The 16467-nt window shown below is 36.1% G+C and overlaps 1 protein-coding gene across 1 annotated transcript in view; it reads left to right on the top strand.

Annotated features, from left to right (window-relative positions):
* RIMS1 (regulating synaptic membrane exocytosis 1) overlaps positions 1-16467 on the top strand; it is a 445223-nt gene that overhangs the window by 350802 nt on the left and 77954 nt on the right. The window contains 1 exon segment of the mRNA XM_058554050.1: positions 11553-11665. Coding sequence (XP_058410033.1) covers positions 11553-11665 — 113 coding nt within the window.

Below are 16467 nucleotides of genomic sequence, written 5' to 3'. Positions count from 1 at the left end.
ATTTTAGAACCATATTTGAGGCTTCCTCCTGGTTTGTCGTTGCGGTTTATCATGTCATATTATGTGTTATGCATTTTTATTGTTCATGCCATTGTTGATTCACATTTCCACGTCTAACTATAAATTTGCTGGTTTCTTTCTTTTGTTTCCATCATTATGTGCATTTAATTCATTGAAGAACAAGAAAAATATAACTCTTCCACAAAAGGTAAATATTAACGTAACTTTTTAACCATGTAATATTGTTCCTTTTCTTTCATAATATATGAGAGTTATATATTTATATAACTAAATATTAACTATATTTATTGAAATAATGACCAAAATTATTTAACAGGTAGTTTTTTCTGCAATGATTTTGTTGAGCATTTGGTATTAATTATTTCATATTATGAGCAGTTCACATCAAAGAGGAAAAGATTAAAATTAAGAGTATTTTTACTTCAAAATTTATGTATCCACACTGACAACTAGAAAACGATTCTCTTTGGAAAATCATGACATGTTTTTTATGTTTTTGTTTGTTTGCATCCCCTGCTCTCACAGATGAGCGCTTACTTCTCGTTCTCTGTCTGGGGTCATGTCTGGTTCGGGGACAGACCCTCCCTGGATTGCCTCTCTAGGTGGCAGTGACCTTGTGGACTGTCTGGCCCCTGCTGGCTCACGCATTGGAGAAGTAGCTACCCTCGGTGACTCCTCTTGGCCTCAGCACTGTGCGGTGTCCCTCAGTCCCATCTTCCTGGGGGACGTGGGTGGGAAACCGTCCAGCTTGCTGTGTCGGCACTCTGCCGGCCTCCTGCCTGTCATCTTGGGTCATTTGACCCTCATTCCTGCGCTTGAGTTTCAAGTGGCTGCAGCCCTCATCCTTCCCTCGTGTGCCACTCACCCCATTCCCTACTCAGTGTGACTTTGGCCTGATAATTAATACTTGAACTTGAGTTTTCAGCTTAATGAAGTAATATTATTAATAATTAAAATTATACAATTCTGAAGAGTTTAGTAAAAGTACATTTACTCAGTATTTGAACATGGATTAATGATTGAATTAATTTGTGATCCATAGTAACCCTAAAAGTTAGTCCTGGGAGTAGCACCGTCCTGATTTTGTGAATTATGGAACTCAGGTTCAGAGGGATTCAGAGATGTGCCGAGTCTCCCTGCCGACGAGCAAGCGACAAGCCCAGCTCTCTCACTCTGACCCCTCCGTCCACTACATTGTAGTGTATCCTGTTTTAATAGCCATAAATCCCATCTGTATTATCACCAACTCTTAGTATATTTAGGTGTGTCTTTTGTATCTCAGTATTACAGAGTGAAAATGGGAGGTGATAATATTCAATTACTTATTTTAGTATGCATTTATAAAAATATAATTATTTTATATTCTGGCACATAATATATATTCTGGCATAGTGTCTGACATACTAGGCAATAAATTTATATTAATAAAAAATAAAATATTATTCAATGAATTCACGATATTTTGGTCACTAGATTTTGTATGGATTTCTGGCCATCCTGCATTTTTAATTCAGGTATCAGAAACATAACTTAGATTCGGTAGTACAGAAATGGCCAGTGCATTTGTACTTAGATTCAGAAGAATTTATTTGGATTTGCAAGATAAATTTTAATATGATAAAAGCATTAAAATTCCATGTTGAAAATTGGTCATGACCTAACTCACTTATCCAAAAGAAAGAAAAATATAACAATTTTTCACTTAGAGTTCTTTCATATATATTCTTACTAGCCAACCAAAAGCTGTAATTAGCTAATCAAAACAAAACAAAATCCATAAGCAGTACAGTCTGCAGTCTGTATGAAGTGTGCACACTCACAGCCTCTTGGCAGCGCGTGCCACATTGATATACCTCTGCAAAGTCCTGTGTCCCGGTTACAGTGTGTTGTCATTCTGCCAAGTCCTGTGCCAGACCCACAGGATGTGGGTCTGCTTCACAAAAGGGATCACATGGCTGAAAACGACCAAAGAGGCACTTTCCAGAAACCAAGGCAGCGGGCAGCTGCGGACGCGGCACCTTCCTCTGGGATTTAAGGGAGCACAGCTGTGCCACAGGAAGTTCAGAAAGCCCAGAAAGGGTAGAAGCAAGTTCAAGAAATTTCTTTAAAGTCAAATTTCAGTCTCGAATACCCCATAAGAAAGAAAAGGTTTTCTTTTGCGTAGAAACCCTGCTCCTGTGAGCGGATCTTTCCTGGGACCCATCATCTTAGAGAATCGTCGTCTTGGGTCTCCCTGGTTGGGTGAGGCTGGGAGGCACCCTTCCTCGCTGACAGTACAGGCTGAGGGGCTCCTGGTGAGAGATTGTTGTGATGAGTTGTAGGACAGCCAGTGGTCCCCATGTGCCGAGGGCGGAGAGGTTTCCTGAGATGCAGGACTTGGAGTGCTAACACCGGGACGGTTCTGGGCACGCTGGACGGTGGGTCACCCTGACTGTAGGGGACCGGTCTGTTAATCGTCCAGCATGTATTTGTAAAGCATAGAAAGAGAGGTATAGAATACTGTTAACACTTCTATAACATTTGTATGCATTTTATGGTGGGTAGAGTTTATCGAGCTCTTGCTCTGTGTCAGTCACTGGACTAAGAATGCTATCTGTTCATCTCATATTTTTACAACAACCTGAGACATAACTATTAATATCCCCATTTTCCAAGTGAGAAAGCTAAACTTTGGAAAGATTAAGGCCTTGGCCCTTTTATCAGCATTCATATGTAAGTGGTAGAACAGCAAACTAAACCCCAGAGACGTCGTTCTCAACCACTTTGCTCTCTCACGTTGAGTCAGCATATATGCAGCACCTGCTGTGCGTGCAGTACCACATAAATACGGTACAAACATGCGCACAACCGTTAGAAGGTATTGTTACCCGTTTTACAGGCAGAGAGTCAACGGCTAAGCGTAATCTCTAAGGTGACAAAGCTGCTATGAGGCAGGACCAGATTTCACTCCAGAGCCCGTGTTCTGTCCGCTGCCCCGTGTTGCTTGACATCCACCACTCGCAACACCAGGATCTTGGAGAGGCCCACTTAGGGGTCCTACCACCCCCCGATGACCTGATTTTTTGCTACTCAGCTAATCTTCTAACACTTGGCTTGCCCCGCAAATTACTGTGCAACTTGAAAAGACTTAAGCCAGTGTATTTGACTAAAAATAACACAACCTGAGGGTTGAAAAGTTAACTGAGGATTTATAAATGTCCACAATATGTTATTTACCTTTTACCTCCCTCTGTGTATTGAAAGCTGAGAGACATGATCATTTTAGCCTTCACAAATTGCTTTTATAGGCATATTTTAAATTATTCATTCTAAAAGTAAGCCAATTTTTCCCTCTCTGCTACATTTCGTGGACAGTTTTAAAGAGCCCAGGAATGTAGTTTGGGGGAATCGAAATAATGATATCAGATCAAAACAGAACCAGAAAGTAAATGACCTCAAGGTGAGAAAAACTGTTATTATCATAATAAATTTCTAATGTATATGCCTAGATAGTATTTCTTAAGTGCATTAACTTTTTGGCTTTTGGAAGCAATTTGGAATCATAACAAAACACATCATACTGTCTTTTCTACAAACATGAATTTCCTTTATCATAAAAAAAGTATAATCTGGGCCGGCCCCGTGGCTTAGCGGTTAAGTGTGCTCACTCCGCTACTGGCGGCCCGGGTTCGGATCCCGGGCGCGCACCGAGGCACCACTTCTCCGGCCATGCTGAGGCCGCGTCCCACATACAGCAACTAGAAGGATGTGCAACTATGACATACAACTATCTACTGGGGCTTTGGGGAAAAAAGGAGGAGGAGTGGCAATAGATGTTAGCTCAGAGCCGGTCTTCTTCAGCAAAAAGAGGAGGATTAGCATGGATTTTAGCTCAGGGCTGATCTTCCTCACAAAAAAAAAAAAAGTATAATCTATACACAGAGAACAAAAGATAATTAGAATTCGAGTAGTTAAATGATCTGAACAGGAACAAAGAGTAAATAGCATTTGCTGCTTTTGTTCTCCTGTTTTGTTAATGAAGTATATAATAATTATTTAACCAGGTCACAGGGGCTATTTAAGGATTGTGTCTAGTCAACTGTATTTTCAAGTATAAAGTTTCTATTAAAAATGCTCAAATAAATTACCTATACTTTCCTTCTTTAAATATTGGCAAGAACAGTTTGAATCCTAAGTCTTGCAAGTATAATTTTTATGGAACTATTAGCATTAACTTTAATTGGGTGCAATTCGTATAAAAAAGTGGAAAATATTATTTTAATAATTTCCATTTCGTTTGTTATTATATAGCTATTTGCCCACTTATTTTAATAGGATACTATGGGTGTGTAACACATTATAGGAACAAGTTATGTAACTTGACTTTTGCTAAAATAAGTAAACTAATTTATGTATTCTTCAGAATCAGCATTGCTTTAACTGTCCTTAAGTAGAAAAGGATTTCAGTTTTATTTACATTTTTAGTAGATGCATATCAGGCCAAGTGATTCATTTTTTGTTATTGTATGTTAAGATTTTGAAGATTGTTTCTTAATTTTCCAGGGCATTGCTTTTCCTGAAGACTCATTATGAATATTTATGAATATTTATTTATTCATAAATATTTAGAGCTTAGTGTCTAATTTATCCGTTTCTTTTTTTGCCACAAACCCATAAGTATAGTTGTTATCCTAGTCTTCTCTTTGAACTAGGGACATAGAGAGTGAAGCCGCCCGTGTAAGTCAATTCAGAACTCTTGGTTTTGACCCTATCTTCCCCATTCTGCTGATTCAAATGTGGTTATTTATAATAGTGTCATAGGCCCTTAAAACTTCGAAGTATGTAACACTTGTATCAGCCAAGCCTCAACTTGCAAGAAATGCCCCGTGGAGGTGGTACCTTATCACCCCTTCTTCCTGGGATTTGTGGGGAAGATGCAGAGGAAAATAAAAGGCAGACAGATGTCTAGCCAGGGCAAGGCTTTTTGATTATTTTGCTCTAAAGGCCTATATGTCCCCTAAATATTGTAATTTTCTTTTACAAATTTTAAAATTTGTAAACACTGTTTATAGAAAAAAGGGAAGAAACTCAAAAAATTGACATTGAATTCAGCAATTACGCCACATCAAGCTTTCAAGATAGATTCTGTTAACATCAGTATAATTAGAATAATGGAAATTGTGGACAAACGTGATAGAGGTCAGTGGGATGGAGCACATGACCCCTCGGGGAGGGCCTCTGTTACCCCCAGAGAAGCCCTAATCACATGGGCTGCTCGTTGTGAAGACTGTATTTGACGAAGGGCCTCACGAGGAGGGCAGTGCTCCTCCAAAACCAGCACCCATTGTAAAGAGCTGTTTAACCCTGTGACACAAGTCAGGGTCAGGTGACAGAATCTCAAGAGCCTGGCTTTCTCGTCTGTCCAGCGTCCGACCTGTATTTGCTCTGCTACTCTGGGGCTTGGCAATTTTGACACTGAAAGTGATGTCTAGGGTTGGAAATTCTGAGCTTTGTTTTAGACAATTCAGCGAAAATCAGCTGCAACAAGTGATGGTCTGGTGGTTCTGGCTGCAGTGAGATTTGAGTGATCACATATACAAATCCCTTATTTCAGCTCTGCCAACTTCCATTTCAGTTATCTGTACCAAAACACGTCATTTTCTTGAAAGCCCTTAAAGACAATGTGTCATTTTCACTTAACGTGTATTATTTACTTGCATTTTATGTTTCTCATGCTGGATAGATGTTTTTTTTTTTAATTTATTGTTTATGTTATTATAACATAATCCTTAACATACAAGAAAAGCATTCGAGGGCATAAGGGAGACAGTTTGGCACATTTCTACCCTTGCAAACTGAAATACATTTTATTTTAGGAAAATGACCCAGAACTTGGGCATTTCTGTTTAGTCAAAGTATTTTAAACATTTTCTCTTTATGTATATATAGTGTGTATGTGTTTGAACAATAGAGGGAATATCAAGGTTGCTTACTACACTTGTATGTCTCCAAAAATAAGGATAAACGTGCAAGGAATACATTATCTTTTAATTGGGGGGAAAAAACCATGATAGAAAATAATAATGTAAAATACAGCTGGTGAATATTTTTTCCCTTAACATCTATAGTGTTGGTAAATTGGCAAATTAAAAAATGCTGGAAATTAGGTAATAGAGCAAGAGAGAAAGTCATAGCTTTCCGTTTTTTGAAAATGTGAAAAATAAAATAAATTACCGATACCCTGTTGATATAATGTTACCATCATAGACTGCAACAGCAGGAAGTTACTCTTGCAATCTCTTTGCTCTGCAAATAAAAACTGCAGTGGAGAGCTCCATGAGACACTGGTTGATGCACGGAGGCGTGGCGCTGGGTCTGGGACGGTCATCGATGCCCAGTTGTTCCTAGCCCTGGGGTCTCACCATTTTGCCACGTTGCTTCCAGGTGTGTGGAGAATGTTTGTCTGTCTTAACAATTCATGTTCCTCTAAAGTCTGAGAAACTGTGAGTGGGGACTACATGTTTGGATTTTCAAATATCAAACCCTCTTTCTGTTCAGGCTCTGTGTAGTTTACATTGATTACAGACTCAGCTAAATTTTTCATCTTTTACTGCTTTTTAATCTCTGTGTTTCATAATATACTGTTTTTTATGTCTGAGTTCCCACTATCAGTGATTTTTTGGAATAAAATGCTTCAGAGAAGGGACTGTTTCCAAGGCTGTCAGTCCTGAGGCAGGATGGGTGTTTCATCATAAATTTCATTCTGCCTGACGGCTTCCAGACAGGTGGCCCTTGATTAGTGCTCTTTCTGAGACACGACTGGAGCAAGGGTGGTGCTCCCACATCACCCGCCCTCGTCGTATTGCTGGACAGCAAGGAAGCAGAGGCGTTAATGTTTCTGTTCATAAGGTGTGGTAGCACGTTGTAGTGAACTAGACAAGCCTGTGAACTAGTGAACTAGTTCACTATGAACTAGACACTCGTATTTCACGTAAAATACTTGAAAATATTGGAAGGTTTACCAGTATTATTGTATGGATTTTTTTTTTTGCCTATAAACATAAACATTTGAAATTTCAAATTCATGTTAATTTCTAGATGCATAGGGACAAATGTGAAAGATTTAAGGAATGTGAAGATCAGAGCAAATTCATCTTTATATAGTTGTAAATTCATGAATATTTTAAATGTATGTATGAAAGCTTAAATTTTAAATTATAATTATCTTAAATTACACATGACTATAACATTTACAATATTTTTAAGCAAATCACAAATGTCTGGTGAGTCAAAGGAATTTCCCAGAAAAATTCCCTTTTCTTTGGAGGAGGTCATAGTATAAGAAGATTAGGAAAGATTTATTAAAGATCCTTAAGCATTTTTCTTTAAGTCACAGGATTCTTTAATAATCTTATGAAAGGGATAGATTTAGAAAATGCAGATAGGCACAAACAACATTTGCAAATGATTTCAGCTTATTCACAGATTCATCACAGATTAAAAATTCATAGCAAAGCATGTGACATGCAAAAGAAGTAATTATTTTAATCTGTCTTTTATTTTTGATAGTATCTAATACTTTCCATTATAAAATTGTAATAAATTGCAGACTTTTTAAATTGTATTTACTTTTCTCACCTTGCACTTTCCAGTCAGAATTATTCTTGTTGAGTTTTGAAAACAAAAAATGATTTCATAAGTATGCTTTTAATTTAACCTCTAAAAATAAGTTCCAGTTTTCTACTTTCTTAATTATAATGGTGAGTTTATTTTTGACATATGTAGATTTATCTGATAGAAATGTCAGAGTTTAGAAATAACAATATAGAGCGAGTAAAGTTGATCTAAAGAAAATGAATTATATTCAATAAATATTTTTTTAGGTAAATTAATATCTGCTTTTTAAAAAGCACAGTTTATTCAACATCAAACACATCATTCAGCTTGTGGGTATTATCATGAAAAATTCCAACTTAAAAAACATTTTTTAATAAAATCACAATATTGATTACACCTTAGGGGCTAGGGGAGGTGAATTGTTTGTTACTATCACACTATTTGCAAATACAGCTGAAATACAGTCTATGGTACACGTCCTTCTCTTTTGATTGTAATATATGTAAGCTGTATTTTCATTAAAAGACTAAATGACATTACATGATAATTGTCTATTGTAAAAAATAAGAAGGGTTATTTAACTCTCTAATATATGGCAGTTTTGAAAATTTTTAAAAATAAAAACCCAAAGTCCCACAATTTTAAAAATTTTTTTATAAAGGAATAGCAGCTGGCATTTTAGTGGTTTTGTTAGTTTACAATGCTAGCAACATTTAGAATGTTCCTAAAATGTGGATTTAAGGCTAGGATCTGTGGGATAATTGGAAAAGATTTTATTGAATATTTTAATTTTGCTATTGGCATTAAAGTGTTAATTTTTTTTTTTTTTTTGTGAGGAAGATCAGCCCTGAGCTAACATCCATGCCAGTCCTCCTCTTTTTGCTGAGGAGGACTGGCCCTGGGCTAACATCTGTGCCCATCTTCCTCCACTTTATATATGGGCCACCTCCACAGCATGGCTTGACAAGCAGTGCATCGGTGCTTGGCGGGGATCCGAACCCAGGCCACCAGCAGTGGAGTGTTCGCATTTAACCGCTACGCCACGGGGCCGGCTCCCAAGTGTTAAAATTGTTAAATGATGATCAGTAATCATTCTTTTCAAAGTAAGATATTTGAGCTCTCTGGGCTGTGGTTGATTTTACTTATAGTGAGATATTCAACAGATAATCATATTCCAAGGATTCACTTCACTTTTAATCATTCCTAAATATCTATAATTCTCTGTATAAATCATGTACATTAATGGAATCATGCCTTCTGCTTCAAATTCGTGATAAATATTCTATTTTAGTTCTTAAATTTGTCTTACTGTTTAGATTAACACTGCAACAATCCAGAAATAGTCATTTTATTCCACAATATGTAATTGAGAAATAAAATGCAAAGTCTGTAGAAAAGTTAAAAAACTTCCAAATGCACACTGAAGGTTCTTCATTGATATTTATGAAAAAAACTTTCACTGAAACATGATAACGTGTATGAACATTTATTTCAGATTATACACTAACATACATATCATCAGGAATTAATGAGAAATAATAAAAAAGGGTGAATTACATGTAATTATATGACTTTTTGATATGAGTAAATGATAAGCCATTTGCATTTTCCTCCCGTTCCTGGGCCCTGACAACAAGCGATGAGGATAGCATAGCAACCATGCGTTTACTGCAGAGTCAAGGAGTCCACTCACGGTTCTGAGTCGATGTTAATTTGGAGATTTTCTTTCTTTGCTAGATTAAAAGATGCCAGCTTTCACTTCCTTAAGAATAAGATACAGTATATTAACCAATTTTGGAAGGTAAAAGTGAAGTCATTTAAAACCATTTTAAGACTCATTTTAGTTAGGCTACCACTGGATTTAGCTTTGAGTTCTGCAAAATAGAGATGTAAATGCAGCCCTGTTGTAAGCTAAGTAACCCTGTTTAGAGAAACGAGGCATCCTGGTGAGGGTAAGGCACCAGAGCTGCTTCAGGCAGGCAGCTCTGGGAAATAATCTTTTCAGTGTCAAGTTCCTGTCCTCCCTGAGAACTACATGATATTACGGTGAAGGTTACAGAGCTCTAGGCTCATCAGTGTCAAAAATTTCTTAAGATTAATGTCATTTGGTGAGAATATTAAGCTAACATTGTTTAAATCTGTTTTTATCACAAGTAGAGATTACTTTGGATTGCTTTAAGCTTTAGAGATTACACCTGATTACAGTTTGACTTCCTCAAAGCTCAAACGGATGACTGAGCAAGTGCCCAGAGGGACCCACTCCACAGGCAGAAGGCAGAAATCAGCGATTTGTACGTTTTCTTGTAGTGCATATGGCTTTCTATAAGTATAACACATTTTTCAATAACTTTGTCTCAATTCCTAATTACTCTCAAGTAGCATTTTGCTTTATCATACTCATTATTATTTATAATACTCGTTGTCAAGTAATTAATAAATTTCTGAACTGCTTTTCTCAAGATCTCCATTGAACTATCCTTTAATCATAATAGCTGTCATTTGTTATCTCTGAAGTCAACATTTTCAAAGCAAGTGTGTGTCATTGCTCAATTCAATAACTGTGATGTTAGAGATAGATATTTTCTCTCTAATTTACTGAATTTAAACAAAGCTAAACATCTAATAATTGGCAGTAGAAGTATGATTAAAACATTTAGACACAAATTTCAAACTATGTATTTATTTCTTGGGCTGTTAGTCTGTACTTGAACACACAAGAAAAGCTACATATTTACTTAATTTTTAAAAGGGGTGTCAGTGTCTTTTATGAAGGATGACAAGTCATACTTAATCATTGCAATGGAAAAATCTGTAAGCGTCTTTGTAAACTCCTCATAAGAGATGAAGTCAACAGCCAAGTCAGTCAGATATGTCAATATTTCCATTATCCGTTACGTCATTAGGGCCTGTTGGCAGAAGCCTCAGTATAGTTAATCAAAAAATATTTTTCCATATATATGTGTATATGCACGACTTAAAAATAAATGTTAGCCCTTGTTGCAGAGGTTGAATAATCTGGGAAATTGGCAGAAGTTAAGTTGTACTAAATAAACGTGGGTCTCATACAACACAAGTATGTGTTGTGAAGAGGTTACTCTGCACACAGCTGTACTGTGAGCTCTTCTTTATTTGTAAAAATGTAAAAATGAAAGGCAAAGTTTTGAAGCTATGCTGCTTATGATGGATTCTGACTTACCATAACTTGTACTTTATTGAAGGCTGTTATCCTTCCCATCTAAACAGTGACACCTGGTCCCTGGGAGATGAATGAAGGCTTAAATGGAATGCACTTTATTACACACTGTACATTAAAGAGATAGAATTCATATCACATTTTCACAACTTACGAATTTCATGTATGTGGTCAGACACAGCCATTAGAAATAGAAGACTAATCTTTTCTCTTAGTAAGTCCATTTTTAAGACTGGCAAATATTCATGAAAAGTACTGGCAGAAATTAATGAAAAAGAATGCCTTGGAAAAGCAGATGCTCATCAATTAGAACAGTTCTAGGTGCCCTCTGTCAGCTGAGGGTGTCAGAGTGTGCGTGTGTGGCGTGTGCAGTGTGCATATGTGTTCTCTATATGTGTACACGTAAAAACCAGATGATAAAATGTAAAGCATTTCCACAGTTAAACTTAGTTTCACATAATCATTTACAAATGAATTGAAAGTATTTCAGATCAGATGAAGAGATAGGGACTTCTCTTTGTTACTAACTTCTGTGTTCCTCATTCTGTGAGTTGAGTCACGTTCATCTCAGATTAACAGTTGCTAGCATTGTATATTCTACATTTTGTTTAGTTTATTAATCATGTGTTATTTCTAAGTGCCATTTAATTGAATTCATATCAAAAGCATTGCGATCTTAAACCGTTCCCTCCTGAGAGCTGCTTCCCGCGTTGTAATAGGCTTCCGTTGTGTGTTTTTGCAGCGAGCTTAGTAGTGGAGGAGCGCACGGGACAGATGAGACTGGCACTGCACCGGGTTAAGCAGCCGGCAGGGTCTGGGTCTAGTCAAGACCTCGAGCGCGAGCAGTGTTCCCAGGTAAACTAGCGGCGCCCAACCAGCAGTGTCCCTGTAGACCACGTGCAGAGAGCACCCGGAGGGACCAGCCGGCACCGGGTGGCAGGAGGGAAGTGTGCAGACGGTGGTCTTGCATCATAACCTCTCTCCTCTTGAGAGTCTCACGAGATATGACTTTATTAAAATATTATTTACTAACTTGGATTTAATGTTTTTTCTAAAAAGAAAATGTAAATACTTGACATTAAAGTCACTTAATGATCGATGATCAATAGTCAAATTCACATAAATAAGCAAGATGTATGAAGCCATTTTATTGCTTGAATATCATTTAATATTGCATTTAAAATATTAAGATATTGATTTATAGTCTGAAATACTATTTTAGGTTGATATTTACTGTTGAGATTTGTTAGTGAATGACAAAAATTATGCGATGTGAGATTTTTTATTGATCTGTCTTTAGTAAGAAAAGTAACTGATTTCAAACTCTTTTAGAAACTGAAGTCCACATAATTTCAAGTGCCAATAAACATTTAATTTATATATTAATAGTATTTTGTAAGGATACACTAAGGAGTTTATAAACTGCTAACATCTAATAATTTTACTTAAAATATGCATAGAATTTTATACTTCATGAAGTAATTTTAAATATATTATCTAGTTTATTTAAAAACCTTTTTTTTAGAATACTACAAAAGTGGCAGCAGCCATCACAGAACAACCTGTGTTATAATTTGATGTCAGGAAGCCCTTTTGGAAGTAATGACCTTTTAGAAATTCACAATTAAATAAAAACTACTAAATCAATATGGTTAGCTTGAAATGTAACCTAGAAAAACCTACTTATTTTTAAATAATGGAGGTTGTTCATTATATAGCCAGATATCGAGACTAATACAAAAATTAGAGGTGGTCACAAAATCTTATTTGTCCCCAGACTTCATGGAGTCCTGTGTACTGGATGTAGTCTGTCGCCTGACATCCCAGGTTAGCTGCAGGGGATTCCCAGCTGAGGCAGGACCTGGTCACTGTGATCCAGGAAGGCCCAGGTCCCTGGGAGTCTGACACAACATTTTAAAAAGTAAAATCAGCAATCAGAGTATCTTGATGTTCCCTGGAGTTGCTGATTCCAGCTCCACATACCTGCTCTGCGGTTTATTCTTCCTGGCATCATCACGTAATCAGCTTATGTCTGTGTTCTTTATGGATACCATCATCACTTCTGTGGCTTTGTACTACAAATGCAGTGGGAGTTAGAGGGCAGGGTATCCAGGGTTTCTTTCTCCACTGTTGGGTGCCGTTATTTGGAGAGGCTCTGTAAGCTGGAAGTGCTTCATTAAAGCTGGAAATGCTTCATTGATTTCTTAGCATTATGTCTAAGGATGAGGTCAACTAGCATAGCAGAGGGAAGTCGGGCCGCTCGGGAAGCAAGAGACGTAAATGAAGAAGGAGGGAAATGCTGACAGCCATCTCAGTCACCCTGAGCTAGGACTCTAATCAGTAGTCAGGTCATCAAAAAACTCTACAAAACGAAGTCCCTGGAAATCTAAACCACTACTGATACTTATATTCGTAATAAATCAACAGTAGGTTTATCCTGCTCGGGAGGTTCCAAATTCTCTGGCTCATAGAAATTTAGAACTTGAAAACACTTCAAAATTATCTTCTACTCCAGCTCTCTTATCTACTAAATTTATGAAAACGGAGGTTCGGAAGAAAAGATGTGATTTACCAAAATTAGTCCAGCCTTCCTGTAGAGGGCCGGCCCTGGGACTCCCGGTGTGGAAGGGAGGGACAGCAGCGTTCTGCTTCTTACATCTCAGGGACGTGTGCATGCTCCAGTCTGACTCAGAGGTTCTTCTACTGCTGGTAATTTGCCTACAATTAAATGATCATATTCTAGTTTTCCTCCCTCCTTCCCATGGGCATCCTTCTCCTTTTCCTTTCTCATTGCATTTGAATATCAAAAACCCAACACTTTCAAATATGTTACTGTTGTTCCTACTGCATGAATTGATGTTACTGTATTACATAAATAAAATGATTATAAATTATATAAATAAATGTGAGAGGAAAGATACGGTATCTTTAAGAACTTATAAGAATATAGGATAGGAAAATATATAAGATAAAATAACAAATAATTAGCTTATTTTTTAATTCATATGTCAAGTAAAAGATAAATACTCTCTGTGATTCTAATATTCGTATTATGGCCTAATGCTTGCAACAAAATTTTGACATAGTTTCCAGTAGCCATTTCCGTTAATTCAGACCTCTCTCACATACTTGAGAAATTATTTTTTTCATTCTTCATCCATTTGCCCCAACCTTTTTATAATTTACTTTACAAAGATCAGTTTGTATTCATATAACTAAGAACCAGTATTGTCGTAAATTTAATAGACATTAAATTTTGAATTTAATTCCTTTATTGACTCTTTTGTAGCATCTTAATCCATTTGACATTTTGGATGAAGCAAGACATCTTAGTTGCAATTCTGCCAAATTAGAGATTAGTTAACCATTCTCAAAATATTTATAACCAAATACCAGTAGAACTAAATTTTCTTCAGGGCAAAGAATTACTAGACAAATGTAATATAATTCCTAAGATGTTTCAAACCTGGCATCTCCTTTAAGAGACTGAATGACCCTGACATCCATCCTGAGTAAGGAATTAGCGCTAACTTTGCTTTTGAAAAAAGCACAGAACCACTTTGGTATCCCTGAAATGGGACGCATGCTGTTTTTTCATTGCTGCTACCCAGAGCTGCATGCCGTATTGATGGGGTGAAATTCATATTTGGGGGTGAATTTTCATTTAGGCGCTCACACTTTAGAGAGTGCTTATGTTTCTGTAACCCAGACAAAGCAACCATCCTGATGTGATGGGTTTTGGAGGTGGCTGCTGCCTGTTTATTAGTACTTACTTATAAAAATAGCAGCCCTATAGTTAGAGCTTCCCCTCACATCAAGGACTTATTCCCTGTTCTGTGGTCAGTGTAAATTCCTCCTGAGGATAGTATGTTTCTCAGAATATAATTAACGTATTTCCATTAAAATATTTAATTGTTAAATAGGAATATTAACAAATTATGCTTGGTAAAAAATCAAAGTGATTACTTAAACTATTAACAGATTTTGAAAAGAAGTAAATATAGTAGTAAAAAGTGAATATGAAAGTCTTTTATTTCCTTCAGATAACCAATGTGAAGAAAACTGTGATCTCCTGTCAGGAGCGTGGATTATTCTTTAGCCCAATATAGATAAATTTAATACGATATACGGATTTTTAAAATTCCTTGTTTTATCTCTTGGCTGGAATAGCTAAAGTCTATATACAGAGAGTTGAGGAAGAGGTGGCTTATAGAAGAGGAAGGTTTCTTCGGCTGGAGAAGCAGTTCGTGTGCACTCACAGATCCCTGTGTTGGAGTCTACACTGCGTGTTATTGACATTTGTCAGATAAGGGGAGCACTTGATCTGGGTGTCAACACAATGCCAGGAAGTCTCCTACCACTGGGTAGATTTTCATAGTATTAGAACCCACTTCTTTCATATTCTGGGATGGGCAAGCTATCATTTCAATATGCTTGCAAACATTATAATAACTACATAATATATCTACTTAGCAAAGTAGTTTCAAAAACAAGTAGCATACTGTACCCCAGTAACAGTATTAAATTCGGCTTCTACTTTGTGAGCATATTAAGATTTTACCACATCTACTCTGTAAGTAAAAAACAGTTCTGATTGGAGTCAATCATGTGAGTCAGCATCATGCTATCAGATATGACAGAATTTGGTGATAAAACCTTGTCACATTACTTTGAATACATTATCTTAAATCATTAATTTTAGATCATACATGAAGTATGAATAGCTGAGTTCTGGACATAATAACATATATGAATTTCCATTTGGATTATAATTTAGCATATGGCTTTCAAAAACAAATCACACAATTATGAAGAAATTCTTTGGAAATATAATTTTATACATATTTCATAAATTTGGAACTGTTTTCATGCTTGATGTGAAATTCTTTGCCCAGTACATACACATGAGAGGTGAAGAATTAGAAGTAACATTTAAATGCCTTAGGTCTGAACTACTCTCATCTGTAGGATTATTAAATAAACATGATTTCCTTCTTTAGTAGATTTAAAAATATATTATTGTCTTATACTTCTTTTTCCAGGTGTTAGCATCAGTTTATTTTGTATACTTTAGCAAGACAACTGTTTATACCCATTTTTAGAAATAGAGTGTTTGGATTATTTTAGATTCATTAAAACTCATCAAATATAGAACATTGGAGGATGGATGGGCTTTTTTACAGGTTTAATGAACATTTGATATTTTCACGCCTTAACACATAAATCTAAAATTCAATTGGTTGAAAAGAAACTTAAATACCTAATGTTTATCCATGTGTTCCTTTTAGGTATCTTCTTTTATTTTATATAAGAAGGTATATTATCTTACCTTCCAGTACCTAAGACAATTATTTATATGTTAGGTATTTTAAAATTATATATGATTATGTAACCTTACTATTTATTATAACTAACACATATATAAAAATAATATATAATACATAAGGCTATTCACCGTGTGATCCATTAAAATGACAGTAAAGTAGAAAGAAGAGATTAAGTGCTTTGACACCTTTGCACGTTTTAATCTTTTACTGAATGATTTCTAAAATCTTAGGTAAGAATACCAAAGATAAATTTAAAGACATGTTTAAGTATAAGATACGGTGTATATTGAAATTTTAATAGGAATCTTGTTTTTTACTTTCAACACTGAG

The sequence above is a fragment of the Diceros bicornis genome, chromosome 14, assembly GCF_020826845.1.
Source record: "Diceros bicornis minor isolate mBicDic1 chromosome 14, mDicBic1.mat.cur, whole genome shotgun sequence".
In the NCBI taxonomy this organism is placed as follows: domain Eukaryota; kingdom Metazoa; phylum Chordata; class Mammalia; order Perissodactyla; family Rhinocerotidae; genus Diceros; species Diceros bicornis.
The sequence above is the reverse complement of the archived record's forward strand: the minus strand, read 5'-3'. Positions and strand labels throughout refer to the sequence as shown.